Raw genomic sequence first — 24,943 nt, 5'->3', positions numbered from 1 at the left:
CCCCGCAGCCAGCACAGGCAGAGCCCTCAGGTGACACCAATATCTCAGGTTTATTTCTCCTTCGCTCTCCAGGGAGAGCAGGTGTCCAAACCACAACAAAAACCGGGCCCAAGGGAGGGAGCAAGCAGTCCCCTGGGTGGGCCTGAACGGCAATGTCACCTTCCCTGGCTTGGGGCGCAGCCCGGGGTCACTGCCTAACCGTGGCCCGGACTCCTCGGGCCCCAGGCCTCTGGGACAGGGCAGGGGCGGCACCAGTGTGGGGGAAGGTCCCCCGAGAACAGAGGCCCTGGCCCAGCCTGCGGGGCCGGCAGATCCACGTCCACGTGCGCCTGCTCAGGCCTGCAGCCTCCACACCTCCAGCGACAGACCCCCGGAGGCAGCCACCACCAGGTTGCCCTCGGCACAGATCTGAGAGGGCAGAAACAGAAGTCAGGGCCGTTCTGGGCGGCTGGGCGGGGTGCACAGGGCCGGGCCTTACCCCATTTAGCACATTGTTGTGGCTTCGGGTGCAGATGGTCCTCGGCGGGTCCGTGGGCACGTGCACCTGGCGAGGGGCGGGGGGCAAAGGTCAAGAAGCGCGCTTCTGGCCGGCGGGGACAGCGGGGGAGGGGCCTGTCCTGGGGTCTCACCCGGATGGTCTTGTCCGTGGACGTGGTGTACAAGGCCCCCAGTGAGTGTTTGATCCCTGTGATCTGAGACCTGTGGCCCACGTCAAAGGACTGCAGAGAGGAGGGACAGGTGGCACTCAGGCGAGGGCTCTCCCGAGGCCAGCCCGACAGCCACCCACAGGACAAGAGGCAGGGAGGAGGCCCCGGGATGGTTGGGCAGGGGCCGGAGCCCCGGCTGACCCGGACAAGCTGGAAGCAGCCATTGTGGTTGGCGAAGACGTGCAGCAGGCCCTGGTTGTCACCAGCCCAGAGCTGCGGCTCCTGGTAAGACATGCAGAGCAGGTAGGAGTCCAGCTGTGGGAGGGACGCGGGGACACAGCAGCTCAGGCCGGGCCGCAGCCCCGGTCTCTCCGGGCCGCGGTGGGGAGGGCGGGGAGGGCACCTGCAGTCGCTGCAGGACGCTGTTGGCCCGGCGGTCGAACACCACGAGCGTGTGGTCCTCACTGCCCGAGATGATGTGACGGTCATCCGCCAGAAGCGCCAGCACCGCGCTGGAGTGCAGCCGCCTGCTCTTCAGCAGGGCCGGGCCCACTTGGCGAGTAGTGCAGGAGGAGGGAGACGTCAGAGCCCCTTGGAGGGGCCCCAGGCCCCTCTCCCACCGGGCCAGATCCTCGGTCTACTCTGCCCGCCCACCCACATCCCACGAGCGATCCCATCTTTCTCCCCTCCCATCCCATCTGGAGCGGGGCCATCCCGGACCCCCAAGCCTCTGCCCTCCCATCTCCCATCGCGCTCCCATCTGCTCGCAGTACAGAGCAGACCTCGGCAAGTCCCGGCATAAAGCACTTCCTGCTGCCGGCTGATCGGAGATGCGTCCCCAGCATCACCCATCACCCCGCTCTGGCTGTGCCTGGGTGAAGAGCCCTAGCCCTTCAATTAAAAGAAGGATAAATAAATAAACAAACAGACAAACAACAGAAAAGGCTTCTGTGCGGGGCAGTGTTCATCCTAGGCTTTTTATGTACACATTTACTCTGCCAAGACTCTTCCTGTCACCTCCTCCAGTTAACCCGAGGGGGCCGGAGTTAGTACCCACATTTTACAGATGGGGAAACTGTGGGTCGAGCTTGAGAGCTAGGAAGTGGCGGAGCCAGGGTTCTCGGGGGCTGTTTCACCTCCCCCAGCACTGAGGCTCAGGGGTCCCTCACCCCAGGTGGAGGCGGGTCCCAACACCCGCACCGCCCCCCCCACCAGTTGCCTTGGTGGCCCCCAGCACAGCCCAGGCCACTCTTGAGTGGTCAGCTTCTGGTTGTGACTGTCATCCCAGCCAGGCTGTGAGGCGTCTCCTTCCCCAGCATGACCCCGGAGACCCCCAGGCAGCCCTGCTCTCCCCACCTAGTTCCCAGTGCCCCCAGCCCACCTCTGGGGTCGTAGACGGTCACCTTCTTGTCATAGGTACCAGTCACCAGGATGTCAGGCCGGTAGGACAGGCACAGCACAGCTGCCTTGCCCCTGGGAACACACGGACCGCAAGGCTGGGGCTGCGACTGGGCAGGACCCGCCGCCGCTGCCCCACCCCCCTGCCCAGGCCCCCACACACTTTATCTCGCCAAACTGCTGCCCGTCCGCCGCCATGTCCCAGAGCTTCACCGTGCTGTCCCAGGAGCCAGAGCACACGCGGTGGTCCAGCGCTGCCAGCGACCACACCCAGCCCTGCGGACCAGACCTGTGATCAGCCCCCTCTCAGAGGTAACACAACTGAGGGTCAGAGGAGGGAGACAACGGACCCAAGAACCCAGAACAAGTGAGCTCCAAGCAGAGGTTAGGACTTTGGTCTGTGGGTCTGACTCCAGAGCCCAGTGGGGACACACCCACACAGAGTAATACTCCCAAGTCCCTGCGAGAAGGCACCAGTGGTGGCTTGAGGCCGCCTAACAATGTGATTAAGAATGGGGCCTCCAGGGGCACCTGGGTGGCTCAGTCAGTTAGGCATCCGACTTCAGCTCAGGTCATGATCTCACGGTTCGTGGGTTCGAGCCCCGCGTCGGGCTCTGTGCTGACAGCTAGCTCAGAGCCTGCAGCCTGCTTCAGATTCTGTGTCTCCCTCTCTCTCTGACCCTCCCCTGCTCATGCTCTCTCTCTCTCTCAGAAATAAATAAAACATAAAACAAAACAAAACAAAAAAAAAGAATAGGGCCTCCACTAGGGGTGCCTGGGTGGCTCAGATCATGATCTTGCAGCTCATGGGTTCGAGCCCCGCATTGAGCTCTGTGCTGAGAGCTCAGAGCCAGGAGCCTGCTTCCGATTCTGTCTCCCTCTCTCTCTGCTCCTCCCCTGCACCTGTTCTGCCTCTGTCTCTCAAAAATAAGTAGATGTTAAAAAAAAAAAGCTTTTTTTTTTTTAATTAAAAAAAAAGAATGGGGCCTTCATGACCTGGGCAAATGAAGGACCCTCCTCGTTTCTTCACTGAGAAAATGGGCCGTATCTCAGGAGCTAATATGCACAAAGCACTGGCTGATGAGTAACTCATTCCTCCCCAGACTCTCTGAGGACAGTATTGTAACTGTGTCCTGTTCTACAAGTGAGGAACCTGGAGCACAGAGAGGTTGAGTCCCTTGCCTAAGGTCACACAGCCAGAAAGTAGCAGAGTGGGGATTTGAACCCAGTGGCCTGGCTCTGAGACCAAGGTCTTGGCCACCTGCCTAGACCACCTCAAGGACTGGTGGAGGTGCCGCTCCACAGCCACTTCTCACGAGATGCCAGCCGCGCGCAGAGCTTTGTGATCCTCGTGACGGCGAACTGCCCTGCCCTGTGCCTCTCAAGGTATAGCTGGTGAGCACTGAGTGCCTACGGTGGATCCCAGCCTAAGCGAAGCTCTTAGGGCACGCTCATCTCACTCGTCCTCATCTGGACCCCTCCACAGCAACAGCAACGGCGGCCCAGAGAAGTCCTGCGTCTCATCCATGTCACACCAACAGCAGCAGAGTGAGATGTAAATCTCTGAGGTCTGGTGTCAAAGAAAACCCATGCCCTTGGCCACGGCGCCCCACCCAGACTTCTCCCCTCCTGTCTCCGTTTGGCCGCCTTTTTAAAATTATTATTATCTCTATCTATCTATCTATCTATCTATCTATCTATCTACCTACCTACCTACCTACCTACCTACCTACCTACCTATCCAACTACCTACTTATTTGAGGCGGTGGGCAGAGAAACCCAAGCGGCCGCTGCACTGTCAGTGCAGAGCCCGATGCAGCTCGAACTCAGGAACCGTGAGATCATGACCTGCGCCAGAATCAAGAGTCAGACGCTCAACCGACTGGGCCACCCAAGTGTCCCCCCCCTTTTTAAAAAAATATTTATTTATGGCCTCCTAACCCCTCACCTTGTGGGTGCTGTTCTTCTGGGTGCCCAGGGCCTTGACCAGAACCCGGCTGGGCTCCACCCCCAGCTGCCGCAGGTCCCACAGGTTGACATTGCGATCTCGGGAGCCTGACAGACAAAGCGTCCCACCCTGAGAAGAGAGTGAGGCGGTGTTGCCAGGGTCACCCTGGCCCACCCCTCCCGTCGCCCCGCCCACCGCCCCCGCCTCACCTCCAACAGCAGCACTGAGTCAATGGAAGCAAAGTGTCCATCGGCCAGGCAGAAGTACTCAGCCCAACGCCCGTCCTCCGCCCAGCGCGACAGGTGTTGCTCCAGCTCAATGCAGGCTGTCGGCCAGTCAAAGTCCTCCTCTGTAGGGCACCGTGAGCAGGGTCCCCAGTGGGCAGGAATCCTGACATCCACACCAGCTCTGAGCCTACCTCTGGCTTCCGGGAAGCCCAACCTTCCCCAAACTTGGAGGAAGCCCCACGTGGATCCCTCACCGCACCCTGAGGCCCAGGATCTAGCTTTTGGGACCACCGGCCCACCTACCTTCCAAGAGGATCTAGGACTACTCACCCCAGTTTCCAAAAATTGGGTATCTGGAGCCTCAGTATCACCTTCCCAGGCCTCAACCCTCCCTCCCCCAACCCAGCTGTGGAGGATGGTAGCCAAAGAACCTCAGGGTCCTGCCTCAACCCTCAGGATAGGCCTCGGAACTAGGACTTTTTGCCTCAGGGATCTTAACCAGACCCAAAGAAGTGTTCTCAAATGAGTATCTGTAAACTTGGGAGCCCTGTCAAGATGTAGCACTCAAGCCGCAGGTGCAGAGACTCAGTGGTATAATAGAACTCCAGCAATTATGTTTATCAAGCTGTTCAGGAAAGTCCGTTCAATTCAAGGTCACCAAAGCTGTCTTATCCCCCAGGGAGCAGGGACCTCAGGGACAGGAGGAATTACCACCAGCCCCTGCCTAAGATCAGGCTAGACCCTGGGCTTGGGTTTCTGCGATTGTGGGTATCAGGGATTCTAACCGCTAAACTCTAGACTGGGTTCAAGGGTTGCAGGCTCTGGATCTTTAGTCTATTCCTCACTCCCACCTAGGTCAAGGCTCTTAAGGGTGAAGGGTTTTGGCACCACCAGCTGCTAGCTCAGCATCTATACTCAGAGGATTCTTTGCCTTACCCTGAGCCCCCAAGAGATTCCAAAAGCTGAGACTTCAAGTCCCTGTGTCAATCCCTCAGCCAGGGGTCAGGGGCCTGGTACCACCAGACCCCAAGCCTGAGGATCGTTGGAGCCCGAGTTCAGAGACTTCAGCCCCCCGAGGTAAATCTCCACCGCCCCGGAACCCCAAGCGTCTGGTTTACGGTCCACCTGGCGGTCAGGGGCTTTGGCACCATCGGCAACTGGCTCAGCCTCCACCCAAGGCGCAACAACCAGAAAGCCTGCTCCAGGGTTCTGCTCACAGCGCCCCCAGGTATCTAACCCCTTGCCCCAAGCCTAACCTGGGCAGCTGACCCCGGCCCCCCAGACGCGCGCACCTTCCACCACTGGGTAGGGCGCGCGTACGCGGCGCTGCGCGCGTAGCCTCCAGGTGACATGGTCACGCACGAGGTCGCGCAGCGTGTGGCACACGCGCGGCAGGACGTGGAGCACCAGGCGCGCGTCTAGGTAAGCGCAGATCTCGAGCAGCAGCTCCGGAGGAAGGCTCAGCAGGCCCGGGACGCCCACGGGCGGACCCTTGGACGCCGCCCGCGGCTCCAGGGCGCCAGGGGACGCGACGGGCGCAGACAGCAAAGGCGCGCGCGGGAGCGTCTGCCCAACTTTCGGCGGACTGAGCACGCGGGCCACGTAAGCCTCGGCCTGTGCGTCGGGGTCGGGCTCCGGCTCCGGGTCCGAGTCATCGTCCCAGGAGCGGGGATCGTCGCGCGGCCCTGGGGGAAGCTCCATGGCGACCGAGTGGGCGCGGCCAGCCCGGCCCTGTCACCCGAGGGACCCGCGTCCCGTCTCCTAGGCAGCGCGAAGGCACTTCCGGCGCTGCTTAATGACGTTGCAGCGCCGACCGGAAGCGAGCTGCGGGCTCCTGGAATCCAACTGTTTACAGAGGCTCCGTGGTGCGCCTCCGTGGGCCCTGGGCTGGAAAATGTAGACTCCTGCCCCGTTTGTTAAACAGGCATCTGTGGCGGTCCTGATGCAGACGGCCCGCTGACTCCGGTTCGACGCGGCTTGGCCAAAGGCATCGCTCACGGGTGGCACCGAGCTTAGAAAGGCAGTCCCTCTTCCCGAGTTCACGGCCTGAGGCCAATAGAGATTCCAACTCCTGTCTCTCCTTCCGGAGCCGAGCCAGAAACATGCAGCTGTACTGCAGAGGCCTCGGTGAAACAAGTCTCCGAGTGCCCTATAATTGTATTCCTCTCTTATTTACTGAAAGCTTCTTTTGAGCCACGCGGTATTAACCGAGCCACATAAATCTCTCAGAGCACTTGCTGTTGTTCTCTCTCTTCTTTTTTAAATGTTCATTTATTTTGGGGAGAGAGAGCGAGCGAGCGGGGGAGAGGCCAGAGAGGGAGACCAGAATCGGAAGCAGGATCCAGGCTCTGAGCTGTCAGCACGGAGCTCCACGCAGGGCTGGAACTCACGAACCACGAGATCATTACCTGAGCAGGAGTCGGATGCTTAACCGACAGAGGCACCCAGGCGCCCCGCCCCCCCGCCTCACTCTTACACTGAGGCCTCTGCACAGTACCCTACTGTAAGACTGACCGTTTTCCCAACGTTCTTTCCCTTCCTCGCTCTTTCTCTGAGGGACAGATCGATGTTGCGCTGTGCCCTCACTAAAAATGCATGTTGAATGAACGCTGGATCGGTGTCAGCGTTTGGTTTTCCCAAGAGGAGGCACGTGACCTTGGGCCCTACTGAGGTTGCAACAAGATTGGATTCTGAGGCTGTGTATCCACCCCCCACCCCCAAGAGTTTAGCAATTTCTCATTTACCTAACTGTGGCTCATACTTACTTATTACACTTCCAACAGGCCTGATGATGAGCCTTTTACAAAAACGCCTAACCTGCCCCGTGCCCCGGGGTCGTGGGGTTAGCCGAAGAGAAGAGTGCTGCAAGACTCTGCCCCTTAGTTTTGGTCTAAGGCGGGTGGGGATCTGTAACGCCAAAGCCTCCCTGTTATTGAATTCAAGAGGCTTAGTGAGCTGTAATTCCGTTCCGGAAACGTGATTACATCACATTTAATCTTGGTCGTTCACCTTCACCTTTCCATTTTACTGGGAAGAAAGGTGAGAGGCTCGGGGTACCATGAAATGTGCCCTGTTAATGCTTGCTTACTTCCCTACTCTCCCTGTGATTTCCTGAGTCCTGTGCAGCCCCACTTCTAAAGTGGCCCAGGCACACACACACACACCCCCCACGTCTTTCCGGCCGAAGCCAAGGACACAGGAGGCCAGATGGAGATCAAGGGTTTCACAAGAAACTGATCTTTACTCAACAAAGTTCTACACGAGTGGAATCTCACGCCACCTCGGCGCCAATCCCCAGCACAGCACAGTAACAAATGGACAGACCCTGGAGCCCGTAGGAGGAGGGGCGGGGGAAGGAGGGATGTGGAAAAAAAGAGGAACTGCAGATCAAGGCCAGTCAGGGTCTGCAACCCTGGGCAGGGGAGAAGGTTGAGAAGCTGAAACTTCGTTGTGCAAAAATCAACCAAAAATAAATTAAAAAATTAAATAGTTTTCTTAAAAAAAAAAGAAGAAAAGAAAGAAAACTAGAACCAGGCTCCCCTTCCCTGAATGGCTGGAGCGCCCCCATTCCTGGGTGGAGAAGGGGTTACCAATCCCATCAGACAGTCACTCCACCCACACACCCCAAGGCCCAGCAGAGGATGCTCCGAAGAACTGGATTACCAGAAAATGCAATGGTATCTAATTTTTTTCTTTTTTTTTTTTTCCTTTTTTTTTTAAACAAATGGCTTCCAGAGACCTGTCGGGAGTTTGACAGGGTAAGGAAGCCAGCTGAGTTTACGGAATGTGCACCATCTACCCCTTGGAATAGAGGCAGGGCCCGACCCCGTCTGGCAGAAGACACAAGGCTATAATGGGGTTGGATCCACGGCCCTGCGGGGATGAATGGAACAAGCCCCAGGATGTAGGAATCCAGTCAAAGCCCCACAAAACCTCCCCGAAGGGACCTCCAGAAAAGTAAAAAGTAGAGAAGCAGAAAAAGGAAAACTAAGGGGGCGGCAGGGCCCGGTTCAGTTCTGAGGCCAACTGAGAAGTGACCATGCCCCCCTCGCCCCTCTAGGAGTGCCGCCCACACTGTGACTGCATCTCCAACCATCCCCAGAAGGTTCCCTAGAATCGCTGCCCCTATCTGCTGGGGTCCTGGAGCCCACCGGGAGCTAGGAGGACAGGGAGCCCCAGGGACAGAGTGGGGTCGGAGGTGGACCACCTTCTCTTCCAAAGCCCTTCACCTCCTTCTTGCTGGCAAAGCCTGAACTTTCATCCTCTGTCCCCATCAGTTAAATGCCCCGGCCGCAGCCCTCGTGTGAAAACTCAGGCTGGAACCTGACAGGAAGGCTCTCAGGAGCGCAGAGGAATGGACCACCTTTGAAATGGACTCGCTGACGGAGAGACACAGCGGGGAGAGGTCAGCAGCTCTGGCTGCCCCCGGCCCTCTGCAGGAAAAAGGTCCTGGCCCAGTGTCTTCAAAAGTCACTGGAGCACAGTGGGGGAGGGGGGAGAAAGGGCAACCTCTGGCCAGTCTCAGCCACCCCGGCAGTCCCCACCCTTCTGGCTGGGACATAACAAGGAGGGGGACACACGGGCTGTGGATGCCACAGAGCTGGCAGGAAGTGTGCGGAGCAGGGCCGAAGCGTGCGCGAGCTGACGCGGGCGGCCTGAAGATCGCAGTCCTCTTCCCCCCTCCCCCCGGCCCCAGGGTCCCGGCGGAGGCCCCCCAACCCACCCAGCCCTCCCCAATCACCAATTCTGGCAAAACAGCAGAAGCTTCTTAAACTCTAGATGCAGGTTACACGGAAGGCCTTACGGGTTAACTCAGGGGTTCACTAATTCTACTGTCTCCATGCAGTCGGGGAAATGGTGGGGCGGCTGGCCCAGTCTGGCGGGCTGCAGCGCCGCACATGCGTGTGGCCACGTGTGTACATGTGAGTGTACGTGTCTCTACAAGGACCCCCCTCCCCGCCTGCTTTCCCCTCGCCTCATCCTAAGCCGGATTCGGGCGGCCGTGTTGAATCTTCCCTCCCGCGAGGCTGGCCCATGTGGGCTGCCCGAGGTGACCCCGATTGAGCAAAGGGCCCTTGCTGCCAACAAGTCCCACCCCCCTCCCCTGTGTGTAGGATGAGTGTGGAGACCCCACCCACTTGCCCGCTGGCCGGCAGGCCACACACACCCGTGGCAGGTAGGTGGACGGGGAAGGCGTCTGGATTCGGGTCCCGCTCACTCCTCCCTAACCCCCCTTGACCAGGGCACGGCGACTTCCGGACGCAGCGTGCTCCCCAGCAACCCCTCCAACGACGCAGACAGAAACCTGTGGGGGGAGGCGGGGGTCAGGGCCTGCACCCCTTCACCCCCCCCCAACAGCCAGGGCCCCTGCCCCCCCACCCCCTCCACCGCATGCAGCCTTCTCACCTGGCGGTCGCGAGGCTCATCTAGACCCCATAGAAGGCGGCCAGCCTCTCCTTGAGCAGAGGCGGGAACTGCTCAGAGAACTGCTGCCAGTTCTCCTCCCCGACTTGGTCTTTGAAGCCATGGAGAATCTGCAGTGAGGTGGAGGGGTGGGGGGTGAGGGGTGCCCCGGGCCAGAGCACGAGGAGCTCAGCCTCCCGCCCTGCCACCGATGCTGGCCTGGCTGTTGCCCCCACCCCCACCTCCCGGGAACGTGTCAGGGCCCAGCGGGAGCTTACCTTATAAAACATGTCCCGAAGGTCATCCTTCGGGCTCACCCAGGAGGCTACGGCGTCGCAGAAGAAAATAAAGTCCTGAAACACGACAGGTCGTGTGTGAGGGGCTGCCCCGGCCCGCCCCCGGCGCCTTCCCTCCAGGCCCGGCTGCCCCAACCTGCACGACGCCCCCGGGGTTGACGCCTATCATCATGCAGATGCCTCGGAAGGCTGAGTCCTTCTCCTCGTTGTCCCTGATGTTCCTGAGGGATGTGCACCTGTCAGGGAGGGGAGCGGCAGGCAGTCAGCCAGCAGGGCCGGGGCCGGATAGGCATCTGGGGGTGGGGAGGGGTGGGGGGGGCGGAGGAAATGGGGAGCAGCAGGTCAGCGGGTGGTGGGGCCGGGGTGGGATGGGTTTCTACATGGGGGGGTGGGAGCAGGGGGCGGGGGTTCGCCAGGCGATGGGCCGGGGTGTGCACGTAGGGTCGGGCCTGCCCCGCCCGCCCCGCTGCCCAGCCCACCGTACGCAGGCCCCACGCAGGGGGCACACACACCAAGGCCGGATGAACTGCTGCAGCATGGGGGCCACCTCCTGCGGGCACACGTAGCCCAGGCGGCCGATGGTGATGGCTGGAATGGCAGAGGGACTCGTCAGGCGACCTGCAACCCTGAGCGGCCCCGGGACGGTACGTGGTGGGGCCTCTGGCACGAGGCACCAGCCCCGCCCCACGGGCCCTAAGGGAACAGGCCCGACCGGGGGGTCTCCCCGGAGGCCAGTGTCGTCCTCGGGGCTCTCCTCAGAACCCCCTTCCACGGCTTTCCAGACACGTTCCCTGGCTCTTTCCCAAGGCCTCCTCACCGGGAACCCCAATTCCAGGTAAGGAGGCGGCAATAGCTCAGGCCGGGCGCCCACCTGTGTTTTCCAGCAGCGTCTTGGGCGTATTGGGCCGGTTGATGATCTCCACCAGGTTGTTGAGGACCATCTGCACATAGGGCTGCATCTCTGCCCCTGGGGGACGGGTCGGTCAGAGCCCCGCACAGCCCACACCACCCAAGCTGGCCTCGGCCGCCTCTACACCCTGACGCCGTGCAACCACTGAGGGAACGGCAAATGTCCTCCAAGCCGGGCTCCAGCTCAGGACCCAGGGCCACCCAGGGGCAGCCCAAAGCCTTCCAGGCACCAGAAGTGTCCTTGGAGTCGAATCTCCAACCCCAGGCTGAGACCACATCACCCAGATTCCCTGTGGGGGTAGGCAGGGAGGGAGGGAGACACCAAAGCCTCCCGTCCTGCCTCTTTAGGAAAGCCAATCAGCCATTCGTCAGTGTCCCTGCGGAAACCGCTCAGAGGGCTCCTCTTGCCAGACCCACTTGGACAGTCCTCAAGAAGCAGCGGGGCTACCCCCAGGGGACCTGTCACTCAGAGCCAGGGGCCTGGCCTCTGCAGGGAACGGGCCGCCAAGGTGGCGGCGGGCCCGGCAACTAGCAGGCCACTCACCCATCTGCATGCAGATCTCGCCGATGGCCCAGGTGGCGTTGTTGCAGACAGAGATGAACTCGGGGTTCAGGTTGGTGCCCAGGATGGGCATGAACTCAGCTGGTGGGGAGACGGAAGAGTGCTGAGCTGGGGGGACCAGCCAAGGGGGGGCCCCCGGGCCTGGCGGCGCAGACCCCATCAGACAGTACGAATACGTCCCAATTTGGTCACTGTTCTCCCAAGGGCATTTCTCCATCACTTGGGGCCAGGGCTGGGGGCACGGGGTGCCAAGACAGCTGACCTACCGATGCAGGGCTTGACGTGGATGAAGCAGGCTTTGGTGAGATCCCCCAGGAGGGCGAAGGAGCTCTGCCGGACCTCGGGCATGGAGTCCTGGGGGTCAGAGCAGGGTCGGTGAGGCAAGGCTCCCCTCCCCTCAGCCGGCGGGGGATCCCAAATGAATCCCTCAGGCCAGGCCACCATGGCCTGCCCTGTCTCCTCCCATCATGGAAGCCACAGGCCCCATCTGTGGGTCTGAGACTCGGGGTGCATGGACCCCAGGGCCTTGCTCACGGCACCACTACGGGGAGGGGCAGGGCTCAACTGCTGCCCGTCCGAGGGGAGACACCAGGGGTGTGCAGGTATATAAAGCCAGAGGGGCTCATGCTTTCCTCTTTCCTTCTTCTACTTTTGTTACTGTGAGTAACCTCTGTGCCCAACATGGGGTTCGAATGCACGACACCGGAGGTCAAGAGTCACCTGCTTCCCTGACAGAGCCAGCCAGGAGCCCCTCGTTTCTCTACCTTTCAATTTTCTACATCGTTAGCTTCCTCCGTGAGAGTTTACTTGTGTCTTCCTTGAATCACTTTTTAAAATAAAGTACAAGTTTTTTTTCCCCCCCTACGGGTTCCTTTCTCCTGATGCCCGCCGGGCACACATGGGGGCCTCGAGTCGCCCTGGGGTGGCCCGCGCAGGCCATCGGATGTCCCCACTGTCCGGCCCGAGCCTCGCGGGCGCCCCCACCTGCATGCACTGGAAGAGCAGCGTCATGATGTTGCTGCGGGCCACCAGCTGCTCCACGTGGCCGCCCAGGCCCTCGGCCAGGCCGCTCAGCAGGTCCAGCGCCACGATCATGAAGTCCTTGTCGGGGGCCTCATACTGCTCAGGGTGCTGGGTGTACATCTGGGCACAGAGGGGGCAGGCAGGTGAGGGGAGCAGGCGGTGGGCGGGGGCGGCCGCAGAGGAATGGGTGGCGGGGCAGGGGCGGTGAGATGCTCACCATGGCCTGGGCCAGCGTCTTCTGCACCAGGGTGACGCAGCGCTGGTAGACTGGCTCACAGTAAGGCAGGAAGCCGCTCTGCAGGGCGGTGGCCACCGAGGACAGGCACTGGTGGGGCGGAAGGCGGGGGAGGTGAAGTCGGGAATGGTGGGAGCAGGGTGGGGGGGGAGAGGGCCTGGGGCCCACACACCTCCAGCAGGGGGAAGAGGTCCTTGTCTTCGTCCTTGAGCTCGTTCCACTTCTGGATGAGCGGAGGCATCAGCTTCTGGATGTATTCCTGTAGAGGGAGCGGGAAGTTGGGGCTCCCAGCGTGGAGGTGGGAGCCTGGAACCCGCAGGGCTGCTTGTGACCCGGAGGTGCCTGAGTGATGAGGGCTGGGCTCCCCGCTGTGACTCATGGGGCCCTCCAGGCCCCTGTCATCCAGCTGGACCTGCGGGCCCTTTCTGTCCATTCCCTTCTCACCCCACCCCCTCAGAGCCAGGGTCAGCACCCCCTGGATCCCGCAGGCCCCTGAGCATCCCCAGCGCAGCACTTACCACGCTGTCTCATAACCATTCCCCTGCAAGACTGGGAGCAAGGTGAGGGCGGGGGCTGTGTACCTAGTGTGCGACACAGGGTCACTGCCAGGTCCCTGGACACCGAGGGGAGCGAGAACCAAGAGCGGGCGACGCCGCGGGGCCTCACCGGCTGGTTGAGGTGGTGGCCCACAGAGTCGGCCAGGGTGCCGATGGCGTCGTAGAGGATGAGCAGGTTCTTGTGCTGGTACTTGCCGAAGGCGAAGACGAGGGTGTCCAGGATGTAGCTGAGGTAGGGCACCAGCTCTGTGCAGGCCTCCTCCTCCAGGGTGGCGAAGGCACTGGAGTGAGGAAGGGGCTCAGCGCGCGGCCGCAGGTGGGGCCGGGCCCTGGGGCGAGGCTGTGGGGAGGGCCAGCGCTTGCTCGGGATCAGCCAGTACGAATACTCAAGAAATCAGCGGGAGGTCAAGGAGTCCTGAGTGTCATCACTTCCCAGAAGGCAGCCGGCAGGGGGTGGGGGGGGGTGGGGGGGGTCCGGGGGCCAGGGCTTGGGGGTCACCTGCAGGCCGCCTCCTGCACCCTCTTGTTGCCGTCCAGGATGCGCTTGAGCAGCTCCGTCATCAGAGGCTTGAGGTGCATGTCGGGTGGCTGGCTGACCACCCAGTGGGCATAGCGGCTCAGCGTCCAGCAGGCGATGGAGCGGACCAGGGCCTTCTTGTCCGACAGGCACTGAATGAGGTGCGGGATCAGCTCGGGCAGGTAGGGCACCATGCCCTGCATGCAGCCTGCAAGCGGCACAAGGGCAAGCCTGAGCCCCGAGCCAGCCCTCTGCGGAGGGGTCAGTGGCACCTGCCGCAGGGGTCACCGAGGCTGGGAGGTTAAACCGCAGACACGGCGGCTCAGTCATAGAACCGGCGAAAGGCAGGGCCGGGATGTGAAGCAGCGTGGGGACAAGACTTTCCACTCCACTGCCTCCACCCCGTCATAGCCACTCGTTAATTCACAGATGGCCGGGCAGCAGCAGTGACCAAAATAGATGGAAAGTACTTTTCCTTTTTCTACTCAGCGGGGGGCTCGAACTCACGACCCCAAGATCAAGAGTTACACGCTCCACCAACTAAGCCAGCCAGGCGCCCCAAGTGCTTTTGTTTTTGAAACATTTCTTGGGTCTTTGTGCTTTTTCTGTTTTCCATCTTTAAGAAGAAAAAAAAAGCACGAACAGATTTCTTGTTTAAAGAACACAAATAATAGCAAGCCATCTAATAATCCAAAACCCAGGAACTATATACTCTAAATCTTTTTCCATTAAAAGCTAAAATACCTAATGTAACCTATTTTAAAAAAATTTTTTACATTTGTTTATTTTTCAGAGACACAGAGAGAAAGAACACAAGTGAGAGGGGGCAGAGAGAGAGGGAGACACAGAATCTGAAGCAAGCTCCAGGCTGTGAGCCATCAGCACAGAGCCCTATGTGGGGCTCGAAGTCATGAACCACGAGATAATGACCTGAGCCGAAGCCGGACAATTAACCGAATGAGCCCCCCAGGAGGCGTGCCTAACATTATTAATACGCGTTCAGGTACTAACATAACATACGTTGCACTGGTTACATGAGAAAATCTTTTCTCAAATAAATTTTAAAAGCTTTCCAGGGGGAGGGCTCCTGTTCCCTGTGGTATCAGAACTTTTGATGACATGCCTGGATGCTGAGGTGGTCACGAGTGACACCTGTGACTCAAGTGGTACATCCCATCGGGACGCAGGGAGCGAGAAAGTTGCGAACAGGGCAGAGGTCTGCGTAAACGCCGCCAGTGCACACTTCTGTTGTCACAGGCCGGCCTCGGAGCTGGTAGCAGGCCCGAGGCCCAGCTGCACCCCGGCTGACTAGGGCAAGGGTGCAAATCTCTCTGCGCCCCAGTTTCATCTCCGCGCCCCACCTCGTCAGGCTTGTGCTGAGCCTGGGGGACCAGGCTGCCCGCCGCGGGGCAAGCACACGGCCTGTCACTGCTGTGACTATAACCGTGCTGACGACCTCACAGAACTGCCATCTGTGAGAATTAAAGGGAGGGCTTGCATTTTGGGGTCCGGAGGTTCCATTCAGGCCCACAGGCTGCGGGGAAGATTCCAGTCTGAGCCGTTGAGGCCACAACCCCGACACGGCGCTGCCTGGGCCGGCCCCCTTCGGTCCCACAGCCGCACGGGGCTCAGAGGTCAGGCCCCCCACCAGGCCGGCGGGGCACTCACCCTCCGCGATGGCACCCAGCACCAGGATGCCTGACTCCTTGACCACCCACTCGGGGTGGAAAAGGAGACCCTTGAGCAGGGGGAGTAGGTGTGGCAGCAGCTCCTCCCGGAAGACGTTGGCCAGGACGTCCAGTGCAGCTGCCGAGCACTTCCCTGAGACGGGGGTGGACAAGAGGGGGTGGGTGGCAGAATCAGGGAGGCTCTCGGGGCAGGTGGCCAGCCTCCCAGCCTGCACGCCCAGGATCAGAGCTCATGATTCGAGTTGTCGCGATCTGCTCTGAGTAGGCCTCTCACCACCTCCCGGGAAGCAGCCCCCAGGCTCTCTGGCCTCTGGCCCCCCGGCCCGCAGCCCCCCAGGCCAGGCCACGCACTCAGATTCCAGTCAGACAAAGCATCGTCATCGTCATCATCCTCTGCATCCTCTGAGCCATCAGGCCGCTCGGCCTCATGGGGCAGCGTCACTGTGCGTGACTTATGGAAACGTGGCTTGATGTCCTGCTCGCTGTCGGGGACGGCCTCGTCCTCTTCCACGTCCCCCTGTGGGGCCAGACAGGTCATCACTAAGCACCACCGGGGGTGCCAGGGCCCCCGCCCTCACCTGCCTGTTCATGCCCGGCGGTTGGCCCTGACTGACCTTGAGCAAAATGATGTCGATTTCGGAGTACTTCATCCCGTTTACCAGGATGGGGATCAACCTGTGGGGACAGAGGCTATTCATCGGAATGGGACGCAGGGGTCCCCAGAGGGCTCACAGCCTGGGCAACACAGAAGCAGCCAAGGAGCCAAGGGGCAGGGTATGGGAACGTAGGGCTACGATCGCCACCTAGCCTCAGCCACGGTGACTGGGACAGAGCTGACGCCACTCCCGGCTCCCTACGAGGGCTCCTGACCCAGACCTGGTCACTCAGTGAATTCCAGGCCCCTGAATACGCCAGAAAAGCTGCAAACAGTGGCCGCTCCCTAGCATGCTGTCAGGCAAGACCACGTGGCCCCCGCCGGGATGGGCCAGGTTAGAGAAACTGACAGGCAGGGCGGCCAGGCCCCCTCAGCTGGCGCCCACGCACCTCAGGGTCGGGAAACTTTGATTCATGACCCCGGGACAGACAAGTGATCCGAGTTGGTCAAGGAGCCCTAGGACTTTTTGCTGGAGATACTGGTTGAGAGAATTTCCTTATTCTGAGCTTCCTAAGCTTGAAGGCAGCAGAAGGCCACAGCACTACCGTGAGGGAAGGTCGTGCCGGAGGACAAAGCCAACACAGAGGGAGTAGGTCTGAGACTACACAGATGTCTTTTACACCCTTTGGGCACCTGGATCCAGCTATGCCTGCAGCCTTTGCTGACTTTTCCTTTCTTTCACCTATAACTTACCGCGATTTTTAAGTCATTAGGAACTGTCTTCTTATCGCTTGCTGCACAGAAACAAGCGGGGACGGAAAGCAAGCTGAGACGGGGGAACACAGGCGGAGGCCAACGCAGGTTATAACCCGAGGGGAGGCAGAGCGCAGCGAGGGGTGGGGGCCGCGGTGGGAGAGAGGATGGCAGGAGCACTCACTGGACCAGGTGGGAGGCCAGGACTTCCTTGCAGATGGGCTGCTCGGCCAGCGTCAGCCAGAACTCACAGGCCTCCAGGGCCACGTTCTCATCGTGGTCCTGGGTCCTCTGCAGCATGTACTAGGGCGGGGCAGGAGAAGGGGTGAGGCTAAGGCCTGGCCCGGCCTGGCGCGACGGCCCCCCCTCTCCACCCCCCCATCCCCGGCCCGCCTCGGCTGTGCACACCTGGATAATGCTGTGCATGTGTGGGATGAGCCTATCGATCCGCACTTCTAGCAGCATCACCAGGGCCCGGCACACGTTCTTCCGCACCTCAGGGTCATCGTCCACGGCCAGGGCGAACAGGTGCTGCAGGGAGGGTGGGGTCAGCTGCAGCCGGGCCACTGCCCCTTGCCCTGCTCACCCGCGGCCCGGCAGCCCACCTCGATGAAGGTGTCGATGTTGTCCATCAGCGCCTGGGCCCGGTCCATGATGAACTGGTTCACGCAGGCTATGGCATGAGACCTGGGGGTGGGGGGGGACACACAGGGGTCAGCCCCACACCCCCTTCCGCCCCCCCACCCCAGGGAAGCCACACCCACCGGATCTTTGGGCTGCAGTGCTTGAAGAACTGTAAGAACTTGGGGATCATGATGTTGAGGGGCCTGTTGAGGGCATCGCTGTCCAGGAGCTCCGAGGAGTCTTCGCAGATCTTCTGCAGGGCTCCGAAGGCCCCCTGGGTGGGGTGGGGCGGGCAGACGGACATGAACCCCAGTCTGGTTCCCCCGCTCCAGCCCAGGCAGGCCCGCAACGGGTCCCCTACCTCACAAGTATTGTAATCCTCCGAGTTGAGCAGGTTGCACAGCTGGGGCAGCAGCTCGGGCCACATCTGCAGCTCGCCCTTGGAAGCGATGGTGGTGATCAGAATGCCTGGGGCAGCCGGGAAAGGACGCCGCCTCAGGCTGGGTGCCGGCCTGCTGTGTACTCACTCTGCCAGCTCATAGGCTCTCTGAGCGCGGTCCCCCATCCCCCGGAAGCCCTACCTTAAGCCCGCCGTAAGCACGCCATGGTCCCAGGGAAGCAGCACAGAGCTGAACACAAAACCCCCACCCTTGGGAGCGGACTGCCCAGTGAGAGAGGCTCCGAGGTAAAAAAATAAATCAGCAAAAGACCTGGGAGGCTAGATGCCAAAAGCTAAGGGGGAAATAAAGCAGAGAAGATGGCTGGCAGGGGCTGAGAGTGAGGGAAGCAAATTTTTTTAATGTTTCTTTTTTCTATAAAGCTTATTTATTTTGTTAGTGGCTCTAAACCCATTGCAGGGCTTGAATTTACAACTCCGAGATCAAGACTCACATGATCTTCTGATGGACCCAGCCAGGCGTCCCAAGGGCAGCAATTTAAAAAATGGGTGGCCTCACCCAGGTGGTGCTTAGCTATGTGAGTAAAGACCTGAAGTTGAGGGGGAAGCTATCCTACTCCCTGGGGAAAGGGCATCCCAGGCAGAGGGACCGGCAGGTGCAAATGCCTGGGGTCGAGAGCGGGCGAGGTGTGCACAAAGATGGGTGAGGAGGCAGAAGGGCTGAGCAGGGGGGCGTGAGGGGGGCGAACAGGAGGAGGCGAGGGCTGAAAGGTGACAGAGGCAGGTTGTGCAGGACCGTGCGGCCTTGGGGAGGCCTTGCACTGCTGATTCGAAACCCAAGAGTGAAGTGCAATACTCAAACGTAGTGCAGGGCAGTGCTGAGATGCGATTTAAAGCCAGGAGGTGGCAGTGTCTCCCCAGGAGAGGGAAGCTGTCCCTGCCATCACTGTAGATGACCATGGCTCCTGCTTCTGCTGGGAAAGGGGTTACCTGATTTGAGAGTGCAGTCTCAGCCCTGTCCCTATCTGTGCGAACTTGGCCACGTGTCCTATTCTCTCTGTGGCTCAATGCAGGGCAAAAAAACCCACACCAGCCCCTAGGGCTGCTAGAAGCTTCAACGCCTTAATTCAAACACTTAGAGCAGAACCTGGCTATCTAGGGAACTCGGGAGGTCCAGATCCTTCTACTGGCCTCACAGTGGGTGTCGCCAGGGCTAAGGGTCTCTTAACAGATGAAGCAGGCCCCAAGACCAGCACCTCTAGCAGTCCCAGTATCTAACTCAAACTTTTTACTCTTCTTGTCTTTCTTGCATGTTTTTAAGGTTCCCTTCTCTTTATGGCAAACAAATGTCTTTTCATTTAAAAGCTATATACGACTTTAGGGCGGGCCTGGGTGGCTCTGTTAGTTCAGCGTCCAACTTCGGCTCAGGTCATCTCACAGTTCGTGAGTTCGAGCCCTGCGTCGGGCTCTGTGCTATCAGCATGGAGATCCCTTCGGATCCTCTGTCCTTCTCCCTCTCTCTCTCTCTCAAACTAAACAAATACACTTAAAAAAAAAAAAAAAGCTAAGGGCGCCCAGGTGGCTCAGTCAGGTTAAGCGTCTGACTTGGGCTCAGGTCATGATCTCACGGTTCGTGGGTTTGAGCCTCGCATGGAGCTCTGTGCTGACCCTCCCCTGCTCTCGCTGTCTCTCTCTCTCTCTCTCTCTCTCTCTCAGAAATAGATAAAACATTAAAAAAAAGTTTTTAATTGAAAAAAAGCTATACAGAACATTCTTTTTTTTTTTAATTTTTTTTTTTAATGTTTTTTTTTATTTATTTCTAGGAGACAGAGAGAGACAGCGTGAGCAGGGGAGGGTCAGAGAGAGAGGGAGTCACAGACTGAAACAGGCTCCAGGCTCTGAGCTGGCAGTCAGCACAGAGCCTGACGCGGGGCTCGAACCCACGAACCGCGAGATCATGACCCAAGCGAAAGTCGGACGCTTAACCGACTAAGCCACCCAGGCGCCCCTATTCTTTTTTTTTTTTTAATATTTTTATTTATTTCTAGGAAAGAGAGAGAGAGAGAGACAGCGTGAGCAGGGGAGGGTCAGAGAGAGAGGGAGACACACAGACTGAAACAGAATCCAGGCTCCGAGCTGGCAGTCAGCACAGAGCCCGACACGGGGCTCGAACCCACGAACCGCGAGATCATGACCTAAGTGAAAGTCGGACGCTTAACCGACTAAGCCACCCAGGCGCCCCCAGAACATTCTTCTAAAAGCAACATTAAAAAGTTGGCAATAATTTAAAGAATAAAAACACAAGTCCGTTGGGGTTCAACTACATCTCAGTAAAGGTAGGGGGTGGGGGAAAGCAGGTCAGTAACAAAGTGTTGGGTTGGTGTTTATCAGTAGTGAAGAGGCTTGAGGCAAAACAGCTGGAGAATTCTTCGTCGTTCTCGCCTTAACTCATCGGGCAGCCCTCCGAGAGTCAGGAAGGCTCCAACACAAAACTAACTCCTGTGTCATCTCGGTACTGGGGACAAATAGCTGAAGACGACACATGACAGGGAACCCTCGGGTTCTAACATGCTATGGCCTCTGGGCCTAGACACTGAGCCATGGCCTCCCAAGAAGGAATGGCAACTTCAGGAGGGAGCGGTTCAGAGCACAGACCTGCCCTGGCCACTTCTGAGCTCTGCTACTCACCAGGCGAGTCCCTTAACATCTCTGGGCCTCAGTTTCCTCATCTGCAAAACGGCAACAGCAAGAGTACTACCAACCACGGCGCCGGAGCATTCACCGGACTGACACCCTTAACGGGCCGATTGCCACCACCCGCTCTCACCTATGGTGGCTCGGATAAGTGAGGAGGCATCGCCAATGTTGTTGAGACACTCCTGTTTGATGAAGTCGGCCACGGGTGGCGGAAAACTCTGGTAATGGGCCTTCACGTTGTTCTTGAGGATGAGACCGCTGAGGGACCGAGTCGGCTCATCTGGGGAAAGAGGGCCGAGGGTCAGGGGAGCACAGGGGAGGCGGTGGGGTCGGGCTGCAGTGGAGGGGCACTGAGGGCATACCTTCCGACTTGAGTCTGGTCAGGACAAAGATCAGGTAGTTGTTGAAGTCGGGAAACTGGTTCAGTTGTTTGAGTTTCTGCCAGGCTGTTAAGGGCCTTGGGAGACAAGGGCCTTCCCCCGGGGTGGGTCCCCTTACTCTCCTGTGGCTGAAAGTCCCTCTGACCCCTGGGATGAGGGGACAAGCTCCTCAACCTCCACGCCAGAACACAGCGCTTCAGCCATATCAAACTCCTCCAGGTGCCAGCAGAGGTGGGGGAGAAGGGGCGCATGGCTGAGCTTTCCACCCACTCTGGGAGACCTAGCCCGGGCAGGAGAGGGTTGGCGGACCCTCTGTCTGAAGGCGGCACCTGCTACTCGGTCCTGCGCATGACCAGTTCCATGTTGCCTGCTTTTTTTTTAAAAAAAAAAAAAAAAAAAAAAAGGAAGCCATGTTTTCAAGTGACACTTGCTGATGACTGAACTATCTTCAACTTTAAGTTGTAGTATTTCAAGCACTGATGGAAGAAAACTAACCTTGATTGTGAAACTAAACAAAAACTAAGTGCCGGTGAAAGGTGTTCCTCCCCCTCCCTCCTCCCAGGGCCACATTTTCTCTAGAAATGGGACCCAAGAATTCTGGTCCCTAATTCTCTGCCGATTCTAGCAGAGTCCGGGAATTAGGGAGGCAGTCGGCCCCTTCCTCTGGCCTTCAGGGGCTGCGGAGGTCTGCCCAGTTCCCCCTCGGCCAGGAAGGAAGGAAGGAAGGAAGGATACGTCCTGCACGATGCGCTGCGTGGCTGTGTTTGGCGACTGCGAGTCTTTGAGCAGCTGCAAGACCTGCTGCAGGCCCTGCTCATCTGGCTGCCAGTCCATGGCGCAAGGTGAGCTGCGGGGGTAGGGGCCGGGGTCAGCGCTGGGCTCCAGGGGCCCCGTGTGAGACCCGGGCTGAGCCGCCGTGGAGGTCGCTGCAGCGGCAGCACGACGGGGACGCCCTGGGCGGACGGGCGGGGGTCGCCGATCCACACCAGCCCCCCAGCTGCGCCATCCCCGTCCGCGCAGTATGGGGCTAGGGAGCGCAGGCGAGGCGATATGGAAGCGGGCCACGGGAGGCGGTGGCGGGGCCCGGCGGGTCCTCATCAGGCCCAGCGCGGAGCCTCCATCCCAGGGCGGCCCGTGCCGCCTCTGACGGCTGCGGGCCCTATGGCTTCCGCCAGCCTCACAGCCGTTAGGCAAGGCCCCAGCCACCTCTCCATCCAGCGGCCCTGCTCCAGACCGCGACAGCGCCCCGGCCCCCGTGGTCTCCCGGGTCCAGGCACGGTCCCCAAAGAACCCTCTTCTTCCGAAATCCAGCCCTCACGCTCCGCCAGATCCCAGCCGCCTCCTCCGCCTCGGTCTGGTCCCTAAGCCTCCCCCGATGCACGGTCCCAAGGTGCTCCAATCGTCCCGACCCCTGCCACCTCCTCTAATCCGTTCCTCCAAACTGAGCTTGGTGCCTGACGCTGTTCTTTTTGGCCCAGCCAGACCCCATCCATAGGTTCCCCTTAATCGGGCCTGAAGCGATCCCCAGATAGATCCGAGTTGCCTCTCGGAAAGAGAGCCAGCCAAGCCCGCCCACCCCACGAAAGATGACCCCTGGACGGGTCCCCGTCGCTTTCCCCAATCAGGTCTGGCCAAGTCTCTCCCCCCTCCCGCCCCCTGCCCCAGTCAGCATTAACTCCTCCCGACGGATCTCTGCTGTTTCCCCCAATCAAGTTCGGCCAAACCCCTCACCACCTCAAGCCGGAAACCCACTTCGTCCGATCTCTGCAGCTTCCCCCAGTTAGGCCTGCCCGCGAACACCGCCCGGAGCATTCCCCCCAACGGATCCTAGCGACGCCTCGAAGTCAGACCCAGCAAAGCCCTCTAGAACGAAGTCTGACGCCCCTCCCTGTCAGGATCCAAGAAGACCCCCAACTTTTCACTGAGGCCTCCCCCAACCAGACTCAGCCAAAGCCCCATCAAAATAGCCCCCCCCACACACCCGATCCTCACGATGTTCCCCCAATCAGGCCCTAAGCAGTCCCCAGACGCTTCCCCCAGATCCCCTCCAGCCCGACCCCAGGCGCCCCACTGGCCCGATTCTAGAGGCACCAGGGTCTGGCCGGGCTCCGAGGCCCCACCCCCTAAGCCCGGCTCGGTTTCCCCCTCCCCCGTCCCGGCCCGTTCTCGTTGCCTCGCGAATGGGGCCCAAACCAGGTTCTCGGCCTTTCCCAGTCAGGCGCGGCCCCGACGGCCGGGCCGCGCGCGGCGCAGACCCGGACCCCGGCGGGGGTCAACGCAAGCCCGGGCCGAGCCCGTCGAGCTTCGGGTAAGGCCCACTTACCAGGCCCCGGGTGGCAGCAGCAGCGCCTTGCGCTGCGGCTTCTCCTGAGACTCGCGCGGAAGGAGGGAGCCAAAGAGAGGGAATTAAAAAAAAAAAAAAAAAAAAAAAAAAAAAAAAATGAAAGTAAAAAAAAAAAAAAAAAAAAAAAAAACCCAGAAAAAAAAAACGCGGCCGTGGATGAGCCGCGGCGGCTTCCGTACACCGTTCAAACTGGCCCGGCTGGACCAATGGGGAGAGGCAACCGTAACACGTGGCCCGGCTCCGGGGAGAACGGGCCCCGCCGAGACCGGGTCACGTGACCAGAGAGTTGGCGGCTTTCCTGGCCCCTCTGGCCGTTCGGTCTTCCCAGCGTCTCGTTTTCTCAGCGTCTCTCACACCCGCCTGACAGCGGCTCTTTGCTGGGAGCGGAGTTTGGTGGCGCGTGGGGACTTTCGACGTGCGGTGGACCCGGCAACCTCTCGGCCACAGCCAGTTTCGTCTGCCCCCTGACCCCCCCACCCAGAAATTGAAATGTGCCTTTCTCCTCGCATCCCGAGGGTACCTGGGAGGAGCACAGTATGTGCCCTCATGGAAAGACCCGGAGAAGACTTGGTCTAGGTTAGACTTTACACCCCAGAGACAAAGGAAGGAAAGCGGGACAAAGGGAGCACCCTCGGCTGCGTTCCTGAAGAAGACTCTGCCACATTTTGTATTATTTGCTTTCCAGTACTACTTCATACTTTTCATAAGGATCTGAGAAAAACCCACATGGATATGAAATTAATAAACCCGGAAGCAAAAGCCCTAATCGCTTTCCCTACCTGAGGTTGAATAGAGTGAAACAGCCCAGGAACTTTAGGCAAGGGCAGGGTCATGATGAAAGGCATCTTCGTAATCCTTTTGCCATCTGAGGACAAAGTAGGACACCTCTTTTCTTTAAAGAGCTGAGCAGCACAGTAGGGAGGAGTTGGAGATCCTGGGGTGCCTCAGTTTCCCTCCTCCTAGCCAGGCTAATAACAAGGTGGGCAACCTCCTGCCGCTTGGAGTCTTAGTTTCGCCAGTTGTCAAACGGGTATAAGAAGAGTTTGCTGGGTTAGAGATCAAGTTAAGCATTACCAGGCCTGCCGTAAACTGTTCTTTAAAAACTTGGCTTTTACCCGGAGACCTCAAGGCCTTCCTTTCACTGTATTCAGCCACACCCTAAGCCAATATTTACTGAATTTACTTAATCAACTAGGCCTCTAATCCCAAAGAACAACCCAGCACTGCCCTGAAGAACTTTGTGGCTTCAGAGGAGGCAGGTCAATATCTGCCCCAGCCTGGAGGAAGGAGACACGCTTCTCAGCCCACTTTCCATTAGCAAAGTCAGCCCCCCTCCGTTCATACATGAAAAAAGGTACCTAAGACCTCTCCACTGGGGCCTCCCGGGCTTAGGAAGGATCTGTTGGCGCCGATCGCTACTCAGTCGTGGAAAATTCCCTACAGGAGCAACCGGGTTTCCCACCTTTGCTCTACGGACACCCGGCTGGAGAGACACGTGCAGAAAGCCGCCGCCTACGCATGCGCATTGGCCTCCCCTCGCTTGCCCCTGGCCCCCAGAACTACAAATCCCGTCTCACCAGGCGCCCGCGTTGCCGCGCTTACGGACTCTGGCTGTGACTCAAAATCCGGGGGTCTGGAAACCACCCCCCCTCCGGAGGTGGGCATTGAGAAGAAAGGAAGAGTGACATTGAGGGGCTGGGACTGGAAGTTCAGGAGCGGGTGCAAGAGTTTTCTGCTCAGGGT

At 59.4% G+C, this 24,943-nt stretch overlaps 2 protein-coding genes and 1 non-coding gene across 9 annotated transcripts; all 3 read right to left on the bottom strand.

The window, feature by feature from the left end:
• Window positions 1–30: 30 nt before the first annotated feature.
• Window positions 31–6,099, bottom strand: FBXW9 (F-box and WD repeat domain containing 9). Of its 3 annotated transcripts, XM_039252371.1 has the most exons (10): window positions 5,513–6,095; window positions 4,203–4,342; window positions 3,994–4,122; window positions 2,209–2,321; window positions 2,029–2,120; window positions 1,051–1,199; window positions 849–962; window positions 630–719; window positions 479–544; window positions 248–408 (listed from the first exon to the last, which is right to left on the bottom strand). In XM_039252371.1, exons 1-10 carry the CDS (start codon window positions 5,919–5,921, stop codon window positions 334–336), a joined length of 1,377 nt encoding a protein of 458 aa, XP_039108302.1. In that variant the 5' UTR covers window positions 5,922–6,095; the 3' UTR covers window positions 248–333. The 3 variants fall into 3 exon arrangements, with proteins under 3 accessions (XP_039108300.1, XP_039108301.1, XP_039108302.1); XM_039252369.1 differs by having other exon boundaries at window positions 31–544; XM_039252370.1 differs by lacking the exon at window positions 849–962 and having other exon boundaries at window positions 31–544; window positions 5,513–6,099.
• Window positions 6,100–7,428: 1,329 nt separating this feature from the next.
• Window positions 7,429–24,641, bottom strand: TNPO2 (transportin 2). 5 transcript variants are annotated; one of them, XM_039252298.1, is made up of 26 exons: window positions 24,559–24,627; window positions 23,980–24,246; window positions 21,592–21,703; window positions 20,839–20,914; window positions 20,607–20,756; window positions 17,744–17,850; window positions 17,523–17,656; window positions 17,364–17,445; window positions 17,167–17,289; window positions 16,943–17,061; window positions 16,025–16,085; window positions 15,762–15,927; window positions 15,391–15,543; window positions 13,705–13,930; window positions 13,315–13,486; window positions 12,821–12,907; window positions 12,631–12,738; window positions 12,375–12,533; window positions 11,657–11,744; window positions 11,373–11,471; window positions 10,791–10,886; window positions 10,432–10,507; window positions 10,056–10,155; window positions 9,902–9,976; window positions 9,627–9,754; window positions 7,429–9,525 (listed from the first exon to the last, which is right to left on the bottom strand). In XM_039252298.1, the coding sequence occupies exons 3-25, from the start codon at window positions 21,688–21,690 to the stop codon at window positions 9,647–9,649; spliced, it is 2,664 nt and encodes an 887-aa protein (XP_039108229.1). In that variant the 5' UTR covers window positions 21,691–21,703; window positions 23,980–24,246; window positions 24,559–24,627; the 3' UTR covers window positions 7,429–9,525; window positions 9,627–9,646. The 5 variants fall into 5 exon arrangements, with proteins under 5 accessions (XP_039108229.1, XP_039108232.1, XP_039108228.1 ...); XM_039252301.1 differs by lacking the exon at window positions 23,980–24,246 and having other exon boundaries at window positions 24,559–24,641; XM_039252297.1 differs by lacking the exons at window positions 23,980–24,246; window positions 24,559–24,627 and adding an exon at window positions 23,180–23,248.
• Window positions 13,570–13,640, bottom strand: LOC120245346. Its single transcript, XR_005531764.1, has one exon. It is a non-coding gene; the product is annotated as a small nucleolar RNA SNORD41 (small nucleolar RNA).
• Window positions 24,642–24,943: the final 302 nt, after the last annotated feature.

This window comes from Hyaena hyaena, unplaced genomic scaffold, assembly GCF_003009895.1.
Source record: "Hyaena hyaena isolate Hyena2069 unplaced genomic scaffold, ASM300989v1 scaffold_414, whole genome shotgun sequence".
Lineage (NCBI taxonomy): Eukaryota > Metazoa > Chordata > Mammalia > Carnivora > Hyaenidae > Hyaena > Hyaena hyaena.
The sequence above is the reverse complement of the archived record's forward strand: the minus strand, read 5'-3'. Positions and strand labels throughout refer to the sequence as shown.